General features: G+C 52.6%; 6 protein-coding genes across 6 annotated transcripts; 3 read left to right on the plus strand and 3 right to left on the minus strand.

Moving 5' to 3' along the window:
* Window positions 1-823: 823 nt before the first annotated feature.
* On the plus strand, window positions 824-2096 carry BO95DRAFT_463054 (14-3-3 adaptor artA-like protein; the record flags this gene model as incomplete). Its single annotated transcript, XM_025588956.1, has 7 exons — window positions 824-867; window positions 943-989; window positions 1056-1075; window positions 1139-1150; window positions 1238-1512; window positions 1586-1673; window positions 1737-2096. 7 exons carry the CDS (start codon window positions 824-826, stop codon window positions 2094-2096), a joined length of 846 nt encoding a protein of 281 aa, XP_025442994.1.
* Window positions 2097-2695: 599 nt separating this feature from the next.
* On the minus strand, window positions 2696-4051 carry BO95DRAFT_513916 (eukaryotic translation initiation factor 3 subunit J; the record flags this gene model as incomplete). Its single annotated transcript, XM_025591637.1, has 3 exons — window positions 2696-3637; window positions 3838-3911; window positions 4033-4051. The coding sequence occupies 3 exons, from the start codon at window positions 4049-4051 to the stop codon at window positions 2930-2932; spliced, it is 801 nt and encodes a 266-aa protein (XP_025442995.1). The 3' UTR covers window positions 2696-2929.
* Window positions 4052-4581: 530 nt separating this feature from the next.
* On the minus strand, window positions 4582-6507 carry aspf22 (enolase acuN). Its single transcript, XM_025580358.1, has 6 exons — window positions 6407-6507; window positions 6105-6236; window positions 5987-6043; window positions 5577-5916; window positions 5076-5516; window positions 4582-5024 (listed from the first exon to the last, which is right to left on the minus strand). The coding sequence occupies exons 2-6, from the start codon at window positions 6226-6228 to the stop codon at window positions 4670-4672; spliced, it is 1317 nt and encodes a 438-aa protein (XP_025442996.1). The 5' UTR covers window positions 6229-6236; window positions 6407-6507; the 3' UTR covers window positions 4582-4669.
* A 1141-nt stretch (window positions 6508-7648) lies between these two features.
* Window positions 7649-9382, plus strand: rpt4 (proteasome regulatory particle base subunit RPT4). The gene is made up of 4 exons (XM_025580359.1): window positions 7649-8100; window positions 8214-8600; window positions 8657-9113; window positions 9184-9382. Exons 1-4 carry the CDS (start codon window positions 7884-7886, stop codon window positions 9302-9304), a joined length of 1182 nt encoding a protein of 393 aa, XP_025442997.1. The 5' UTR covers window positions 7649-7883; the 3' UTR covers window positions 9305-9382.
* A 657-nt stretch (window positions 9383-10039) lies between these two features.
* BO95DRAFT_442189 (glycoside hydrolase family 47 protein) lies at window positions 10040-13095 on the plus strand. Its single transcript, XM_025586363.1, has 3 exons — window positions 10040-11035; window positions 11118-11762; window positions 11822-13095. Exons 1-3 carry the CDS (start codon window positions 10522-10524, stop codon window positions 12856-12858), a joined length of 2196 nt encoding a protein of 731 aa, XP_025442998.1. The 5' UTR covers window positions 10040-10521; the 3' UTR covers window positions 12859-13095.
* On the minus strand, window positions 12826-14555 carry BO95DRAFT_442190 (M20 family metallopeptidase). The gene has a single exon (XM_025586364.1). The coding sequence runs from the start codon at window positions 14318-14320 to the stop codon at window positions 13043-13045; it is 1278 nt and encodes a 425-aa protein (XP_025442999.1). The 5' UTR covers window positions 14321-14555; the 3' UTR covers window positions 12826-13042.
* Window positions 14556-15451: the final 896 nt, after the last annotated feature.

Raw genomic sequence — 15451 nt, forward strand, 5'->3', positions numbered from 1 at the left:
GATCAGTATCAATAGTAAATATATTGCTTCGTGCAGAGGGGTCCATCTCAGTGGTTGCCGGAAAACGTGGTTGCGCATCCGTCCCCAAATCGAATATTCTTTGTGACGGGGCCATAGTCTGGGGTTTGAGTAGAGGTCGGATTTCCGCTATCTGAATCTCTTCTAACTCGAGTATAAATAGTCTGGTGCTGCGCATCAATCGCAAAGTGTACTATGTAGTCAGGCTACTGGTAGGTTCTACACAGTCAGTCCCTTAGTTAGCTCAAGATGAGGTTGACCCGATCCCGTGACAAGGAGCAAGCCGCAACATGTGACTAGAGAGCGCGTGACTGAAATGCGGCGGTCTAGAGTATGTCATGCCTCAGGCGGTCAGGGACAAACAAACGTAGCAAACAGATGAGGCGCCCGCTTCTCGCTAAAGCTGGCTGGTCGTCACCTTCACCGTCCATCACTCGTTGCTGTGAAGATCACATCTACCAAACCACTCGTGATTCCATCCTCATTCCATCCCATTTTCTCTCCTCCGTAATTTGCTCGGACACTCTAGCTCCCATTTCACTTCCTCGTCAACTGTTTTCTACCTCCCCCCAATTTCTTTTGCAACCTTATCTGTGTCAGATCGCCAAGTATGACTTCTGAGGTATGTTGTCCCTCCAAGCCCCCCCCCCCTCCTCCTCTCCCACCCACCCCGTGCCTGACCCCTCTCTCCTGTGCTTCTGATTGTAAGCATCAGAACTGGTGCTGTTATGCCTACTCTATGCTACGTATATCTGCCGCTTACCCATGCTAAACCTGGCCTTGCACACCTTCGAATGCGACTGGAATGTCCACTGACTCGTTCTCCCCCCTTTACTTACAGCGTGAGAGGTAAGGATCCAGACCTGTCTTCAGCACCTGCAATCAAGCTATTCAACAACACTCACACCTCCTCCCTATCCTTAGCAAGACATTTCTCGCCCGCCTTTGCGAACAGGCTGAGCGCTACGATGGTAAGATCGTCACTACGACTTCTCCCATCCCCGTACTCTGTTGATGCTGATTCCCACTGTCCATAGAAATGGTCACGTACATGAAGGTGAGTAAACGTCGTCCTCAAAACGATAATTATACATTATGCGGTAAATAACTATGTTTTCAGGAAGTCGCCAACGTATGTATCCCTCTCCTTGGATCGATGACATCCCCTTTCGTGAAAATCCCTACCTTTGTCCGCCCGGCTGACCACCCCTGGTATTAGATCGGAGGCGAGCTTTCCGTTGATGAGCGTAACCTTCTTTCCGTTGCCTACAAGAACGTGGTTGGTACCCGTCGTGCCTCCTGGCGCATCATCTCCTCCATTGAGCAGAAGGAGGAGACCAAGGGCTCTGAGAAGCACGTTTCCATCATCCGTGATTACCGTCAAAAGATCGAGACCGAACTCGAGAAGGTCTGCCAGGACGTCCTTGATGTCTTGGATCAGTCCCTTATCCCCAAGGCCGAGACTGGCGAGTCCAAGGTCTTTTACTACAAGATGTAAGCGTCCATTCCCCGGCGGGTGAAGTAGCTATCGCAATGGCATAGGAATTAAGATATTTACAATCCGCAGGAAGGGTGACTACCACCGCTATCTTGCCGAGTTCGCCTCTGGCAATAAGCGCAAGGTCGCCGCTACCGCTGCTCACGAGGCTTACAAGGTAAGTCCGCTGGCGGTCCAGTTGCCCTACCTAATGATCTCCTGTATTGATGATCTGTCCTAGAATGCCACCGATGTTGCTCAAACCGATCTCACTCCCACTCACCCCATCCGTTTGGGTCTCGCCCTTAACTTCTCCGTCTTCTACTATGAAATTCTGAACTCCCCCGACCGTGCCTGCCACCTTGCTAAGCAGGCCTTCGACGATGCCATTGCCGAGCTTGACTCCCTCTCTGAGGAGAGCTACCGGGACAGCACTCTGATCATGCAGCTTCTGCGTGACAACCTGACCCTGTGGACCTCTTCTGATGGTAACGACGCCGAGGGTGCTGCTGCTCCTAGAGAGGACAAGCCCGAGGAGGAGGCTGCTGCTGCCCCCGAGGATAAGGTGGAGGAGACCCAGCCCGCTGCCCCTGAGTCCTGAACGATGGATTCTTTCCTATTTGTATCAAAATTCCCCGTGCTGTGTCATCGGCGTGCCTGCTCGGAACGTGCGGCTAGTATCTGGGAGTGCTTACGGCGCTCTGCTTTGAGTGCGTGACTGATTTAGGCCGGCACATGTCTTCCACCATTTCGGGATTGTGTGGGTCGGTCGGCGGAGTTTGATATTTGGAGCGTGACGAAAAGGGGCTGAGTGGAATTTATCTCTCTTTATTCTCTCTTTATTCCCACTCCAGCAAGATACAATGTCTTATTTCCAGTTCCTGATTCACTGCTGCCCCTTTTCCCCCTGTTGTTTCTTCCGCACAATGCCAAGAGCCTTGAGCTTCCCAGATGATCCCGTCCGGAGTAATCAATTCCGTGGACCTTTTCATCCACACAGACTTTCTAGTAGCTGAGAGCTTTCTGATGTCGAGAATCCATGATAGTCACCGGCTTCATTCACCGCCAAACTGCTGAATTCTCTGTTCCAGTGATATCTTCCTAGTCCTAGCAGGTGGTTTCTTTCCCAATGTGTAAAATCTCTATTGAAAGTCAAAAGCCTACAGTTCGTTTGAATCATGGGCACTGCAGTAAAATCGGGTTCTATGTCTAAATGCGGACAAGAATATGTGGTGAGCAGGATGGCTTTTTAGAGCAAAAAAAAAAGAAAACAACAAGGAGATGGGTTTGAATCGCATTTACAAGAATGTACGTCAGAAGCATGTCAAGACCGGTCTAGCTAAGGCTCCAGAGAAAATGAACCTGAGTCTAAGAGAAAGCTATGGGGGAGGATGGTATAAGGAAATAAAAACGTGTCACGCCGAATTTCAATAATTACATGAAGTCATCGTCATCCAAGCCATCATCATCATAAGAGTTCGAGTCAATGTGGTTCTCTCTGGCCGCGACGAGGGAAACCTTGGTCTTGGCGGCCTTGGTTTTCTTGTTGCCCTTGTCAGCGGCACGCTCCTCCTTCATCTTTTCGTTGCTGAGCGTGGTCAGACCGGAAGCCATCTTCTTGACATCGCCACTGGGCAATTCCTTGGCCAGCTGCTTGACGAACTCCTGGGCCCACAGAGCATACTGGGGCTTCTTGGAGTGCACCGTCAATAGGGGGACCAGGGTCGCAGAGAGACGCGCGAACTGATCCTTGGTGGTGGGCTTGAACAGCGGCATGGCCGACAGGTCGACTGCCTGGGTGGGGTCAGTCGAGTCGCCGATGACGACGGCCTTGGGGGCGCCGCGGTTGCGCATGCGGTTGAGGTCGATGTCGCCAAACAGATCCTCGGCGTGCTTGAGATCGGCATCCTTCTCCGTCTTGCGGAGGCGGGCGCGGCGCTCGGCTTCGTCCTCCTCGCTGTCCTCCTCGCTCTCGGCGTCTGCCTGTGCCTTCCGCGTCGCCTTGTGCTCCTGTATGCGCTGCGCCTTGCTCTTCTTGTTGGCAGCCGCCTCCGCTTCGGCCTTGGCCTTAGCCTCAGCAGCCTTGGCGGCCTTTTCTCTCTCTACCTCGGAGTCTTCGGCGGCATCCCATGAGTCGAGGACCTACGCCGTTGCAATTTCTGATCAGCGCTTCGTCTTCTCCGTGTTTTGCAGGTATGCCCTTTTTGGAAGCGATTTAAATCACTGGAAGTCGAAAGGCTCGGGCAAAGAAAAAGAAGGGGGAGGGGGCGGCCGATTTTCTTCATGGCCAACATTCTCTTGGTTGAAAGAAAGGGCAAAAAGTAAAGATAAGGAGAACTTACATCGTCTTCTTCCTCATCGTCAAACTTGCGACGGGCAGCAACGGGAGGGGGAGAAACGCTCTCCTCCTCGTCATCTGAAGTCAACGTCAGTGGTGCGTTTGAACGAAGCAAGGTGGTGTTGAGATGGCATGAGGGGCAAGAGGCCGGAGGGGGTAGTGTAGTATGGGAGACAAAAATCCCATTTGTAGAACATACCCCACTTTGAAGGGGCCATGGCGGACAAAAATGGCTCAAGGTCGAGATAGGAAAATCAGGTCAGAGTGCGCCCTCGCGTGGCTAGTCGGAGATCCAGTAGCTTCGAGTCCCTTGTCTATGAGACTGGGGAGTGCCGGTGACTTTGGCAGTGAAAGCGCAAGGAAGAGAGGAGAAGGAGTAGGAAAGCGAGACTGCTTGAGTGATTGCTTGATTGATCCCGTGGGGCAAGGCCAAAGGTCACGTGAGATAATGGGATGTCCAATACGGAACTCGTGCTGTACGCCCCGGGCCCGCAACGGGTGACTTAACATAGTCACAAAGTCAATACAGTATCCTCTTTTACTTAACATTGCTTCTACTAATATCACCACCACCACGACAACTACTACTATGCTGCTCATGGCCTTGGGCACCGTGAAAAACAAGAAAATGAGGTTTGTTTTCTCCATTATATGCCACTAATCATAAAATGGCCTTGTATTCGTCATCATGAATATTGATCAAGGTCTTTCTTCCCTGACCAAAAAGCAATCCGCCCACCAGATCTGTACGCAGTGAGGCGATGCCCCTTCAAAAAGGGATATCAAAAGTTTGATAAAATGTTAATTCGGAAGTGCGGCGAGGCTTGTCGCTGCATTTACAACTGAACAGCGGTGCGGAACTTGCTGCCAGCATAGACAGCGTTCTCACCAAGCTCCTCCTCGATACGGAGGATCTGGTTCAGCTTGGCAAGACGCTCAGAGCGGGCAGGAGCACCGGTCTTGATCTGGCCAGAGCGGAGACCAACGGCAATGTCGGCAATGGTCACATCCTCGGTCTCACCGGAACGGTGGGAGACCATGACACCCCAGCCATCGGCGTAGGAGTCCTTGGCAGCCTGGATGGACTCGGTGAGAGTACCGATCTGGTTGACCTTAAGAAGGAGAGCGTTGCAAGACTTGAGCTCGATAGCCTTCTTGATACGCTGGGGGTTGGTGACAGTCAAGTCATCACTGTGATCGTATTAGCAACCAAATCGGTGGTTCTAGAATCAGGATACCTACCCGACAATCTGGAAGTCAGAGGTCTTGTAGAAGTAGCTCCAGGCCTCCCAGTCGTCCTCAGCGAAGGGGTCCTCGATGCTGACAATGGGGTACTTGCTGGCAAGAGACTTGTACAGGTCGGCCAGCTGCTCGTAGGTGAGCCACTTGGAGGGGTCGGACTCGGGGTTCTTGAAGTCGAGGTCGTACTTCTTCTCCTCGACCTTGTAGAATTCGCTGGAAGCAACATCCATGGCGATGGAGATCTTGCCAGTGTATCCGGCCTGCTCGATAGCCTCGGTGATCAGGTCGAGAGCCTCCTCGGCGGTCTGAATATCGGGGGCAACACCACCCTCGTCGCCGACGTTGCCGGCAGACTGGCCGTACTTCTTCTTGGCAAGAGCCTTGAGCTTCTGGTAGACCTCGGCACCCTGGCGGAGACCCTCGGAGAAAGAAGAGGCGTTTCTGTGAAAAACAGAGTCAGTCCGAGTTATCCGCGTCGAAGCTCGACTCCGGTTGACTTACTCAGGAACGATCATGAACTCCTGGAAAGCAAGGCGGCCACCGGCGTGGGAACCACCGTTGAGGACGTTCTGGAAGGGAACGGGAAGAACGTAGGGCTTCTTGGTACCAGCCAAGTCGGAGATGTGGGCGTAAAGAGGGATACCCTTCTCAGCAGCACCGGCCTTGGCGATGGCCAGACTGACACCGAGAATGGCGTTGGCACCGAGGTTGGACTTGTTGGCAGTACCATCGAGCTTGTTAAGGAACTCGTCAACCTTGGACTGGTCCTTGACATCAAGGTTCTCCTTGATAACAGCGGGGGCAATGGTCTCGTTGACGTTGTTGACGGCCTTCAAGACACCTGGTCACGCACGCAGATAATGTGAGCTAAATGCAATCGGGGGTAATGAATCGAAGGTTATCAAACTTACCCTTGCCACCCCACTTGGTCTTGTCACCATCACGGAGCTCGTGAGCCTCGTGCTGGCCTAATCTCGATTGTCAGCGTCTCCAACTTGGAGAGAGGCGGAAGGCAGGAATGTTGCTCACCAGTAGAGGCGCCGGAGGGGACAATGGCGCGGTGAAGACCAGTCTCAGTGACAACGTCAACCTCAACGGTGGGGTTACCGCGAGAGTCGTAGACGGAGCGGGCGTGGATCTTGGAGATAGGCATGTTGATGGCTAATGGGGGTGGGGGATGAATCAGTTTTGACTGGAGAAGAAACGGGCAAACAGAGGCCGGGGTCTATATTTATATAAGGGAGACCAAGAAAGGAGAGAGAGGAGGGGGGGGAGGGGGAGCAGGGCAAAAACCCAGTGCTTTGAATTGTTGTTGGGTGTGGGTGACCGACTAGGAAGCGGGGAGAAATCCAAGTGGTTTGTTGTTCACCGAGCACCCAAAATGACTGACGGAGAGGAGGTGGAGAGGTCCGATTGCGATCAATGGATGGGCCAGCCTAACAGCACGGCAGACCGTTGAGGCGTTGACAATCATAGGTACTCGGTAATAATGATCACAACATGATTGAACATGATTGAACATAAGCCCATGGGAGTGGAGCATGACTCTATTAATCCCCCGTATTTATGGTGATTGGGGCGGCAACCACCATCATGGATGCATTTTGAATGTAGTGGTGGCTGGCGATGGCGGGGTTGAGCTGTCCCAAAACAGAAATATTTATAGGGAGCCTGGAGAACGGAAATGGAGGGGTATGGAAGAGACTCGGGAGGAAGGTGAGGGGAGGGGCGGAGGGGCAAACATGGGGGAATTGAAGATGGAAGAATGAAAAACATGAGATAACATAACTTAATGAATCAAGACTTACCTGAAAGCAAGGAGATTAGACCTTTTGAAGTTATGATGATTGACGAGGGAGAGAGAAAGGAAGAGGGAGGTTGTCAAGAGGGAAGAGGAAGAGGAAGACGGATAGAACAAGAGAAAGAGAGAGGATTCTTGTACTTTTCGTACTTCTTGCAAGCTGAGCTCATAGACCAGACAGGTGCACCGTGCAAATGAAATGATCAATTGCCCCGGGAAAGCTCACCCTCTAATCTGCTTCGTCTCCGAATCTTTCCCATGAAATGGTGGGGCAATCTTGTCTTCCTCCTCTCTTCACTTGTCCTTCTCCAGCGAGATCTTCCGCGTACCCTCGGGGAAATGTAGATAGAGTACTCTGGGCATGCTGAGCAAGTCCTATACCAACCTCGGAACTAAGTACAGTACAGTACACCCATGCATCAATTCATGCTTAGGCACAGCAGTAGAAGGACTAATGCCTATCCAAGTTACAATGGATCACCATTCAGTTTTCCTCCTCCGCAGCCGCCGGACTGTTCGTATTCCTATCCTCATCATTTGCTTACCTCGACTGCTGGCTGCGACAGGGTCTGGAAACTTCCATTGCGTAATGACGAAAAGGTTTCCCGGGAGCAAACATGCTCTCGTCGATACCTTGATGCCTGATACTCCTACTCCGTTGGGATCTCGGATATTTCATACTGCGGGCCCGGGTTGAGCCGTACAGTAGTTAACATTTACACCTTCAAACCAAGGCGTCAATAATCTATCACGTGTAGTGCTCGCATTCGCCATCATGCTTGTACTCACGTGACTTGGCTGACCTGGTGTCTCCGGGCTCCGAGCTCCTCGACAAGCTTCCCCGAGCTTGGTAGGCGTGTGAAGTCATAGACCGTCAACCATCCATCGCTCAGCCGTTTACCTGCTATCATCATCCCTATATCCGAACGTTCCTTCGATTCTTGGGCGCTTGGAGAATACTGTGAACTCTTCGTTGTCTCCGGTTCACCGTCTCGCCTGACATCATCATGAACAGTGGCAGTGACCCCGAGAGGGACCAGGCGCTCGAGGACTACAAGAGAAGCCTGCTGGAGTTGCGGGAATGGGAGGCCAAACTGAAGTCTCTGCGGATGGGGATCAAGGATTTACAGAGAGAATTCGACATCTCTGAAGAGAACATCAAGGCCCTGCAGAGCGTTGGTCAGATCATTGGGGAGGTGCTGAAACAGCTCGACGAGGAGAGATGTAGGTCTACCTTGGCTCATTGTGTCCTTGAGAAGAGAGACTTGGGACTCGTTGCGAACGTTGCTGGCTATGAATCTGCCGGCCTTTTACTATACAAGAGCTGACCTCTATAGTCATTGTCAAGGCGTCCTCGGGACCTCGATATGTTGTCGGTTGCCGCTCCAAGGTCGATAAGGCGAAGCTGAAGCAGGGTACCCGGGTTGCCCTGGATATGACTACATTGACGATTATGCGGATGCTGCCCAGAGAGGTCGATCCGTTGGTATACAATATGTCGCTGGAGGACCCGGGTCAGATCAACTTTGCAGGCATCGGTGGTCTAAATGACCAAATCCGTGAGCTACGCGAGGTGATCGAATTGCCGTTGAAGAACCCCGAACTGTTCCAACGAGTGGGTATCAAGCCGCCCAAGGGTGTCTTGCTCTACGGTCCCCCAGGTACGGGTAAGACGCTCCTGGCACGAGCTGTCGCAAGTTCAATGGAAACCAACTTCTTGAAAGGTATGCATATCAAAGACATGGGGATCGTCGCGCCTGCTAATGCTCTCCTTACCCAGTGGTGTCATCTGCTATTGTCGATAAGTATATTGGTGAATCCGCACGGCTGATACGAGAGATGTTCGGATACGCCAAGGAGCACGAGCCCTGCATCATTTTCATGGACGAAATTGACGCCATCGGAGGACGACGTTTCTCTGAGGGTACCTCCGCGGATCGAGAAATCCAACGAACATTGATGGAGCTGCTCAATCAGCTGGACGGCTTTGATTATTTGGGCAAGACTAAGATCATCATGGCCACGAATCGGCCGGACACTCTAGACCCAGCTCTATTGCGTGCTGGCCGTCTGGACCGGAAGATCGAGATCCCCTTGCCCAATGAGGTTGGTCGTCTCGAGATCCTGAAGATCCACTCTAGCACTGTCAAGATGGACGGGGAGATCGATTTCGAGAGCGTGGTGAAGATGAGTGACGGCCTCAATGGTGCCGATCTTCGCAACGTTGTCACCGAAGCGTAAGTGGCTATCCCAGCTTATTACTTTGCTCGAATCAATGCAGTGATCTCCAGACTGACTGTGATCTAGTGGTCTATTTGCAATCAAGGACTACCGCGATGCGATTAATCAGGATGATTTCAACCGGGCTGTGCGGAAGGTGGCTGAGGCGAAGAAGCTGGAGGGCAAGCTTGAATACCAGAAGTTGTAAATGCATTTCGAGGCATGGTTTTACTTCGGACTTAGCCGTCATGTTTTAGAATCCTGTTTAAATTCACTGACACGGTCCGCCGACATTGATTCTGGATAATGCAACTCTAGATCAAAGATTCTCTTCGCACTCAGAATCTTAATGGGATACGCGGTTTAGTGTGTGTATCCTACTCGACTTTGGTGGAGTGATATGGAATAAGTTACTAGTAGCTCCACATAGTCCGGAACACAGACCCTGGAATGGAACCCTGGCTGGGGAAAAGAGATGTCCAGTACAAATGTCATCGAGATGATACTGTACAGTGTACAGATAACTTTACTATGAGGTCTTACTACTCCATAGCTGGAGCAGCATGGGGAATGAACGCCAAGGCGGACTGAGGCCCCGAAATACTCATACGTTGCTTGATTACGAGTGACTTTACGGAGTACTCATAATACGTACCCTGACCGAACCGGGAAGGGGGAGGAAGAGGCGGATCTGCATCCTTGACCCGAAAGTCGGAGACGTTACACGCGTCCAGGCCATCCTCACCATTAATTACTTACTCTAATTTATTAAGTTCACGTTGATATAACCGTTTCAGTTCCAGCCTACCCGACACATCTGGACACTTGTTCTTCACCTGATTGCTTGATATGGTAGACGAAATCTAACCACCTCTCTATTCAATTATTGATCCTCACTTTCTTTCTTTCTCTCTCTCTCTCTCTCTCTTTCTCTATCCCACCTCTGCTCGATCAAATTGGACTAAACTATTCACCGATATTGGTCAATCGTCACGGACCCTCTCCCCCGTGTAGCACGGGTGGAATTCTTGGTTGGTTGGTAAACTGTCTCATTCTTGCTTCCTATTCATGAGCCCACAACCTGTTATCTATGATACATATCATTGTCTCGTGCTTCAAGCATCTTGCTGACTGGTACATGTGCACTTGTTGCATGTGCTCACTGTCTAGAGCTTCCAAGCACTTTACCAATCGACTCGGTTGCCTGCCTTGCTAGCCCATTGCCATCTCTTCATTCATCTGGAGCATAGCGAACAAAACACACTGTAACCAGCTGTGACGATATTGAATCATTGTTTCGGATCAAACAGACTCAGACCGTGGGGTAGTGTTTATTATTACCACATTTCAGGCTCGGGTAGAGAGAGAAAGAGAGGACAGATATAGTATTTTAGTAGCAAAGGCCTTGGCGGGTCGGTAATGGTCATGGCTTTTCAGGCCCCGCGGAGCAATCCCTCTTTTCCCTCCCAACAACCATTCGAGAACAATTACTGGCGTGCGAGTCGAAGTCCCGGGTCTAATGGGTTGCCTGGGTATGGGTTTTCTCCGTCTGCGACCACTACCATCAACCTGAACACTCCGATCGCCGGCGATCGCACCCTCCCGATGTATAAAGACAAGCCGTATTTCGCCCCGCGGCGCACAGGGCCCCGGGCGCAACGAAGGAAGACCATATACGGTGGATTGTGCCTGTTGGCGCTTTTTCTATGGTGGTACTACTCGGGTTCATCAACCCGGTCGCAGTCGAAGATCCACCATGACACTCCCGACCCGGCGAAGGGCGAAGAGCTTTGGAAATGGCTGCAGACCCTCGACGACTCCGAACCAACATATGATGGGCACAGCGCAGCTTCAAAGCACATTGATTGGGACACGAGGCGGGAAAGGGTTCGCGACGCGTTCATTGTCAGCTGGGATGGTTATGAGAGCAATGCCTGGGGTAAGTTCTACAGGGCTCACGAAACCTACCTGCTCCGTCCTGCTAACGTGGTATCCCTGGGGTGGTTGTTTCTGCTGAGCAGGTTACGACGAGTATCACCCAATTTCAAAGGATGGCCGGCATATGGTCGCCGGGGGTATGGGATGGATAATTGTGGATGCGCTGGACACGTTGATGATTATGAATTTGACATCGCGGGTGCAGCACGCCCGCAGCTGGATCCACAACTCACTGCAGTATAATCAAAACCATGATGTGAACACCTTCGAAACCACCATTCGCATGCTCGGCGGCCTGCTTTCCGCCCATTATCTCTCGACTACTTACCCGGATCTTGCCCCCATTAACGACGACGATGCAGGAGCACCGGGAGAGGATCTGTATATCGAGAAAGCGACCGATCTGGCCGACCGGCTCTTGGGCGCTTTTGAATCTACCACGGGCATCCCTTACTCGAGCATCAACTTGAATACCTCGACGGGTATTCCCTCTTATATCGACGATGGCGCGGCCTCCACGGCTGAAGCGACTACTGTTCAGCTAGAGTTCAAATACCTAGCTAAATTGACAGGCGAGGCGGAGTATTGGCGCTCTGTTGAGAAGGTCATGGAAGTCATTGACGCGCAGAAAAGGCAGGATGGCCTGCTTCCAATCTATGTTTCCCTGGAAACTGGTCAATTCAAGGGCGAGAATATTCGTCTCGGTAGCAGAGGCGACTCCTACTACGGTATGGTGCCTCAAGAATACACGTCCAACCTGCTATGCTCGAACTGACACGCCGACCAGAATATCTTATCAAGCAGTACCTACAGACTTCGGAACAGGAGCCAATCTACAAGGAGATGTGGGATGAAGCTCTACTTGGCATGCGTAAGCACCTGCTTACTTACTCGCAAAACGCCCGCTTGACAGTGCTCGGGGAGCGGCCTCACGGCCTTGACGGCACTTTGTCCCCCAAGATGGACCACTTGGTCTGCTTCCTTCCCGGAACGATCGCCCTTGGAGCGACCGGGGGACAACCGCTCTCTGAGGCGCGCAAGTCTCCCAACTGGGGCCAACGACAAGAGGAAGAAATGCGCCTGGCGCGAGAACTGACCAAAACCTGCTGGGCCACGTACCTAGTCACTGAGACCGGCCTCGCCCCGGAAATCACCTACTTCAAAGTCGACAACCCCCGAGTCATGGAGGCAGACATGTACCCGGATTCGACGGCCGTTACTGGCAGAAACGACCAGCCAGTCTTGTCACCAGGCGACCTCCCTCTCCTTTCGAAGCCTTTGTACCCAATCCCTGGCCGATCTGACCCGAACGACCCATCTACCAAAACCTGGCTTGATGACCTTGAAATCCAGCGGATGGACCGGCATAACCTCCAACGGCCCGAGACTGTGGAATCCCTCTTTTACATGTACCGGATTACTGGAGATGACACTTACCGGCATTGGGGCTGGGAGATGTTCAAGTCCTTCATCAAATACACCGCTGTCGTGGAGACAGACGGCCTCGATCACGAAACAGGCGACAAACCACTGGCCACTGGAGGATCGGGTCGCATCACTGGTTTCACCTCTCTCTCGAATGCGAAATCCCTTCCTGTGACGACCAGGGACAATATGGAGAGTTTTTGGATGGCGGAGACGCTCAAGTATTTTTACCTACTGTTCTCCGATCGGGAGTTCATCTCGTTGGAGGACAATGTCTTCAACACCGAGGCGCATCCCTTCCCTCGTTTCAAGCCCACCGGGGAGTTGAAGACGGGGTGGACGAGGAAGAGTCGCACGACGGAGGAGAGTCAGACGATGGAGCATCTAGCTCAGATGTAATTTTTTTTCTACTTGTTGTGGTAACCTGCTTGGCGATTCTGTATAGTTTGAATATCCCAAATTTCATACTTTTTGACCGCTTGCATCGTGGTTTCGAAACTTGCTTATGGTCATGTAGATCCAATACGAAAGAGGGACCATTTTTCACAGCTCACTACACCAACCACCACCCAGTTCTTGAGATTTATTCCAACTTGAGGCCCCGCTGTACAGCAGCATCAATCAGTCGCTTATATCCCCGTACAGCCTCTTCGAGTTGCCCGACTGTGATTGCCTCATCATCCCCGTGCGCAACATGGATGCTTCCCGGCCCATATAGGTATCGCTTCACTTTCTCCGAGACCTTCAGGTTCGGCACATCCGTGCCGTAATTCACGGTCATCACCTCAAAGCCCGGGACATCGGTATCCAAGTCCTGGGGCGGATACCCTCCGCTGTACACCTCGAAATCACAGTAGACGCTCTCATCTCCGTTGGTGGCATCCTTGACCGCTTGCGCGACGACCTTCCTCGCGTCGTCCGGGGTACCCTCGGCTAGGCGAATGGCGACCTCCGCCCGCGCCTTGGCGGGGACCACATTGGCCGCGACGCCCGCATCGACGCGACCGATGTTCACCGTCGTCCGGCCATATTTGGGGCTGGCGGGCAGGCCGCCTTCCTCGGCGGGGATCTCGCCGAGCACATCCAGCCGTGACAGCGCGGGCAGGAGCGCGGAGACGGCACTCCGGCCGAGCCACGGGTAGCCGGAGTGGGCGGCCTGGCCGGTCGCCACGAGCGGGAACTCGAGCATGCCCTTGTGGCCGGAGACGAGCGCCAGCTCGGTGGGCTCCCCGAAGATGACGGTGTGGAAGGGCGACGGGTCCGTCGGGTTGAGCGGCGACTCGGAGAAGACGCGCATCCCCAGGCCGCCGACCTCCTCGTCGACCACAAAGAGAAGCCCCAGGCTGGCCCCGGGTTGCTCCTTCAAGGTCTCGAGGACGGCGAAGATCTGCGCGGCGATGCTCGCTTTGGCGTCGACGGTGCCGCGGCCGGCGAGGGTCAGGGAGGACCGATTGCCGGGGTCGTGGTCATGGAGGGTGTAGGGGAGGAACGGCGGCACCGTGTCGATGTGGCTGGTGAGAAGGATCTCGGGCCGGTCCTGCGAGGGCGAGGCGGACGGGTAGGCGAAGATATTGAATCGGTTCTTGTCGGTGGTCGGGTCCGTTCCCTGGCTGCCGGCGGGGACGGGTTGCTTGATCACCGTGAAATTGTGCGTTTCGAGAAAGTCGGCGATGAAGAGCCCGACGGCGGTTTCGTTGCCAGACACCGAGGGGATTTGGACGAGGTTGCGGTGAAACGAAAGGAAGGGGGAGGCATCGATGATGTCCGAGGGGTCAGGAGTGAGCGATAAGGGTGATTGTTGAGGCGGTGCTGCTGCGGCAAGGCCAGCAGCTGCTAGCAGAAGGGGAATGGGAATTTTCATGTCTATTGAAGCTGGGGAAGATGGTGAACGATAGCTATCATCGCTGAGCGATGTAGGAGGAAGTCAATTGAGAAGTGGGGAATGAATATGGAGGGTCACGGTGGAAGAAGGAAACTGAGGTTCTTGGGTCTAGTTCTTGTACTATACTACGCTAAGTAGCTAGTAGCTAGTAACTTAGCTAATAACTAACTTAGTAGCTAGTAACTGAATTAGTCGTATCAGTATGAAGCTAAGGATGAAGGATGGTGAGGAGACACTGGAGATAAGCCGATAACCAGCCGATGCAGGCATAGATCCAAGTCACGTGGATGATTATGATTGACCTTCCTGGTCTGGAATAGTGTCGCATGGTATCATCGAGATCATCATCGAGATCATCCGGACCAGAGAAGACATGCAGAACAGTTTGAGGAAAGCACGCTTCAATGAAGACTAAACTGAAGATGAAAAGGATCAAGATGTATGTTGCTTCAAGACCCTTGCTTTTTATCATGTTAACAAGGACATTTTGCTGACTGAGTTGGCCATTTCGAATTGATCAACCATCAACCATCCTTGATCAATTCACATGTGTAGACCTGTGGTCCGTGGATAAGCCATGACGTAAATTTCCCAACAAATGACTTCTTCGCCTTGCAATAGCCGAGATGGGCTCCAATCCAGCTCAAGGACCAATCGCACATTCATCCATTCTTCTTCGCATCAGGGCTCAGGGCCCGGATGCTAACCCGATCATCTGGACCGTGGACACATGGCGCCAAGATCCCTTGCTCGCGGAAACGCGCCGTTCTTCCACCCGTTCGTCTGGCATTCTCCATCGGGCAAAATCAACTTGAACCAAGGTTCATTGGGGGGACCAAAATCCAGAGAGTGAGTGAGCCCTGAGCACCGAGCAGGGATTCAGCCGGTTGGCGCTGGGCCATGTGGATCTGACGTCGGCACCAGCTGGATGATTGTGACTCGTGAGAGTCAATGATGATTGAGCTTTTCGGCCATGCCCACAATAACCCACAACAACTCACAACGAACTACTCGCGTACTCCGGTTGACCCTGGTGATTTTGTTAGTACGGTGGGGAGGTGCAGGGATTTGAATCCTTCAAGCGGTGTGTCTACCACCAAGCACCGCCTT

Source organism: Aspergillus brunneoviolaceus (assembly GCF_003184695.1).
Source record: "Aspergillus brunneoviolaceus CBS 621.78 unplaced genomic scaffold BO95scaffold_28, whole genome shotgun sequence".
Taxonomy (NCBI): Eukaryota; Fungi; Ascomycota; class Eurotiomycetes; order Eurotiales; family Aspergillaceae; genus Aspergillus; species Aspergillus brunneoviolaceus.

Excerpts from the sequence above, each read along its gene's own strand:
- aspf22 (XM_025580358.1), bottom strand. The coding sequence starts at position 6,228 with ATGCCTATCTCCAAGATCCACGCCCGCTCCGTCTACGACTCTCGCGGT. Across the intron at positions 5,917-5,986 it reads GACCAAGTGGGGTGGCAAGG|GTGTCTTGAAGGCCGTCAAC; the intron begins GTAAGTTTGATA and ends GTGCGTGACCAG. Across the intron at positions 5,517-5,576 it reads GAGTTCATGATCGTTCCTGA|AAACGCCTCTTCTTTCTCCG; the intron begins GTAAGTCAACCG and ends TGTTTTTCACAG.
- rpt4 (XM_025580359.1), top strand. The coding sequence starts at position 7,884 with ATGAACAGTGGCAGTGACCCCGAGAGGGACCAGGCGCTCGAGGACTAC. Across the intron at positions 8,101-8,213 it reads ACAGCTCGACGAGGAGAGAT|TCATTGTCAAGGCGTCCTCG; the intron begins GTAGGTCTACCT and ends TGACCTCTATAG. Across the intron at positions 9,114-9,183 it reads CGCAACGTTGTCACCGAAGC|TGGTCTATTTGCAATCAAGG; the intron begins GTAAGTGGCTAT and ends ACTGTGATCTAG.
- BO95DRAFT_442189 (XM_025586363.1), top strand. The coding sequence starts at position 10,522 with ATGGCTTTTCAGGCCCCGCGGAGCAATCCCTCTTTTCCCTCCCAACAA. Across the intron at positions 11,036-11,117 it reads TTATGAGAGCAATGCCTGGG|GTTACGACGAGTATCACCCA; the intron begins GTAAGTTCTACA and ends TCTGCTGAGCAG. Across the intron at positions 11,763-11,821 it reads CAGAGGCGACTCCTACTACG|AATATCTTATCAAGCAGTAC; the intron begins GTATGGTGCCTC and ends CACGCCGACCAG.
- BO95DRAFT_442190 (XM_025586364.1), bottom strand. The coding sequence starts at position 14,320 with ATGAAAATTCCCATTCCCCTTCTGCTAGCAGCTGCTGGCCTTGCCGCA.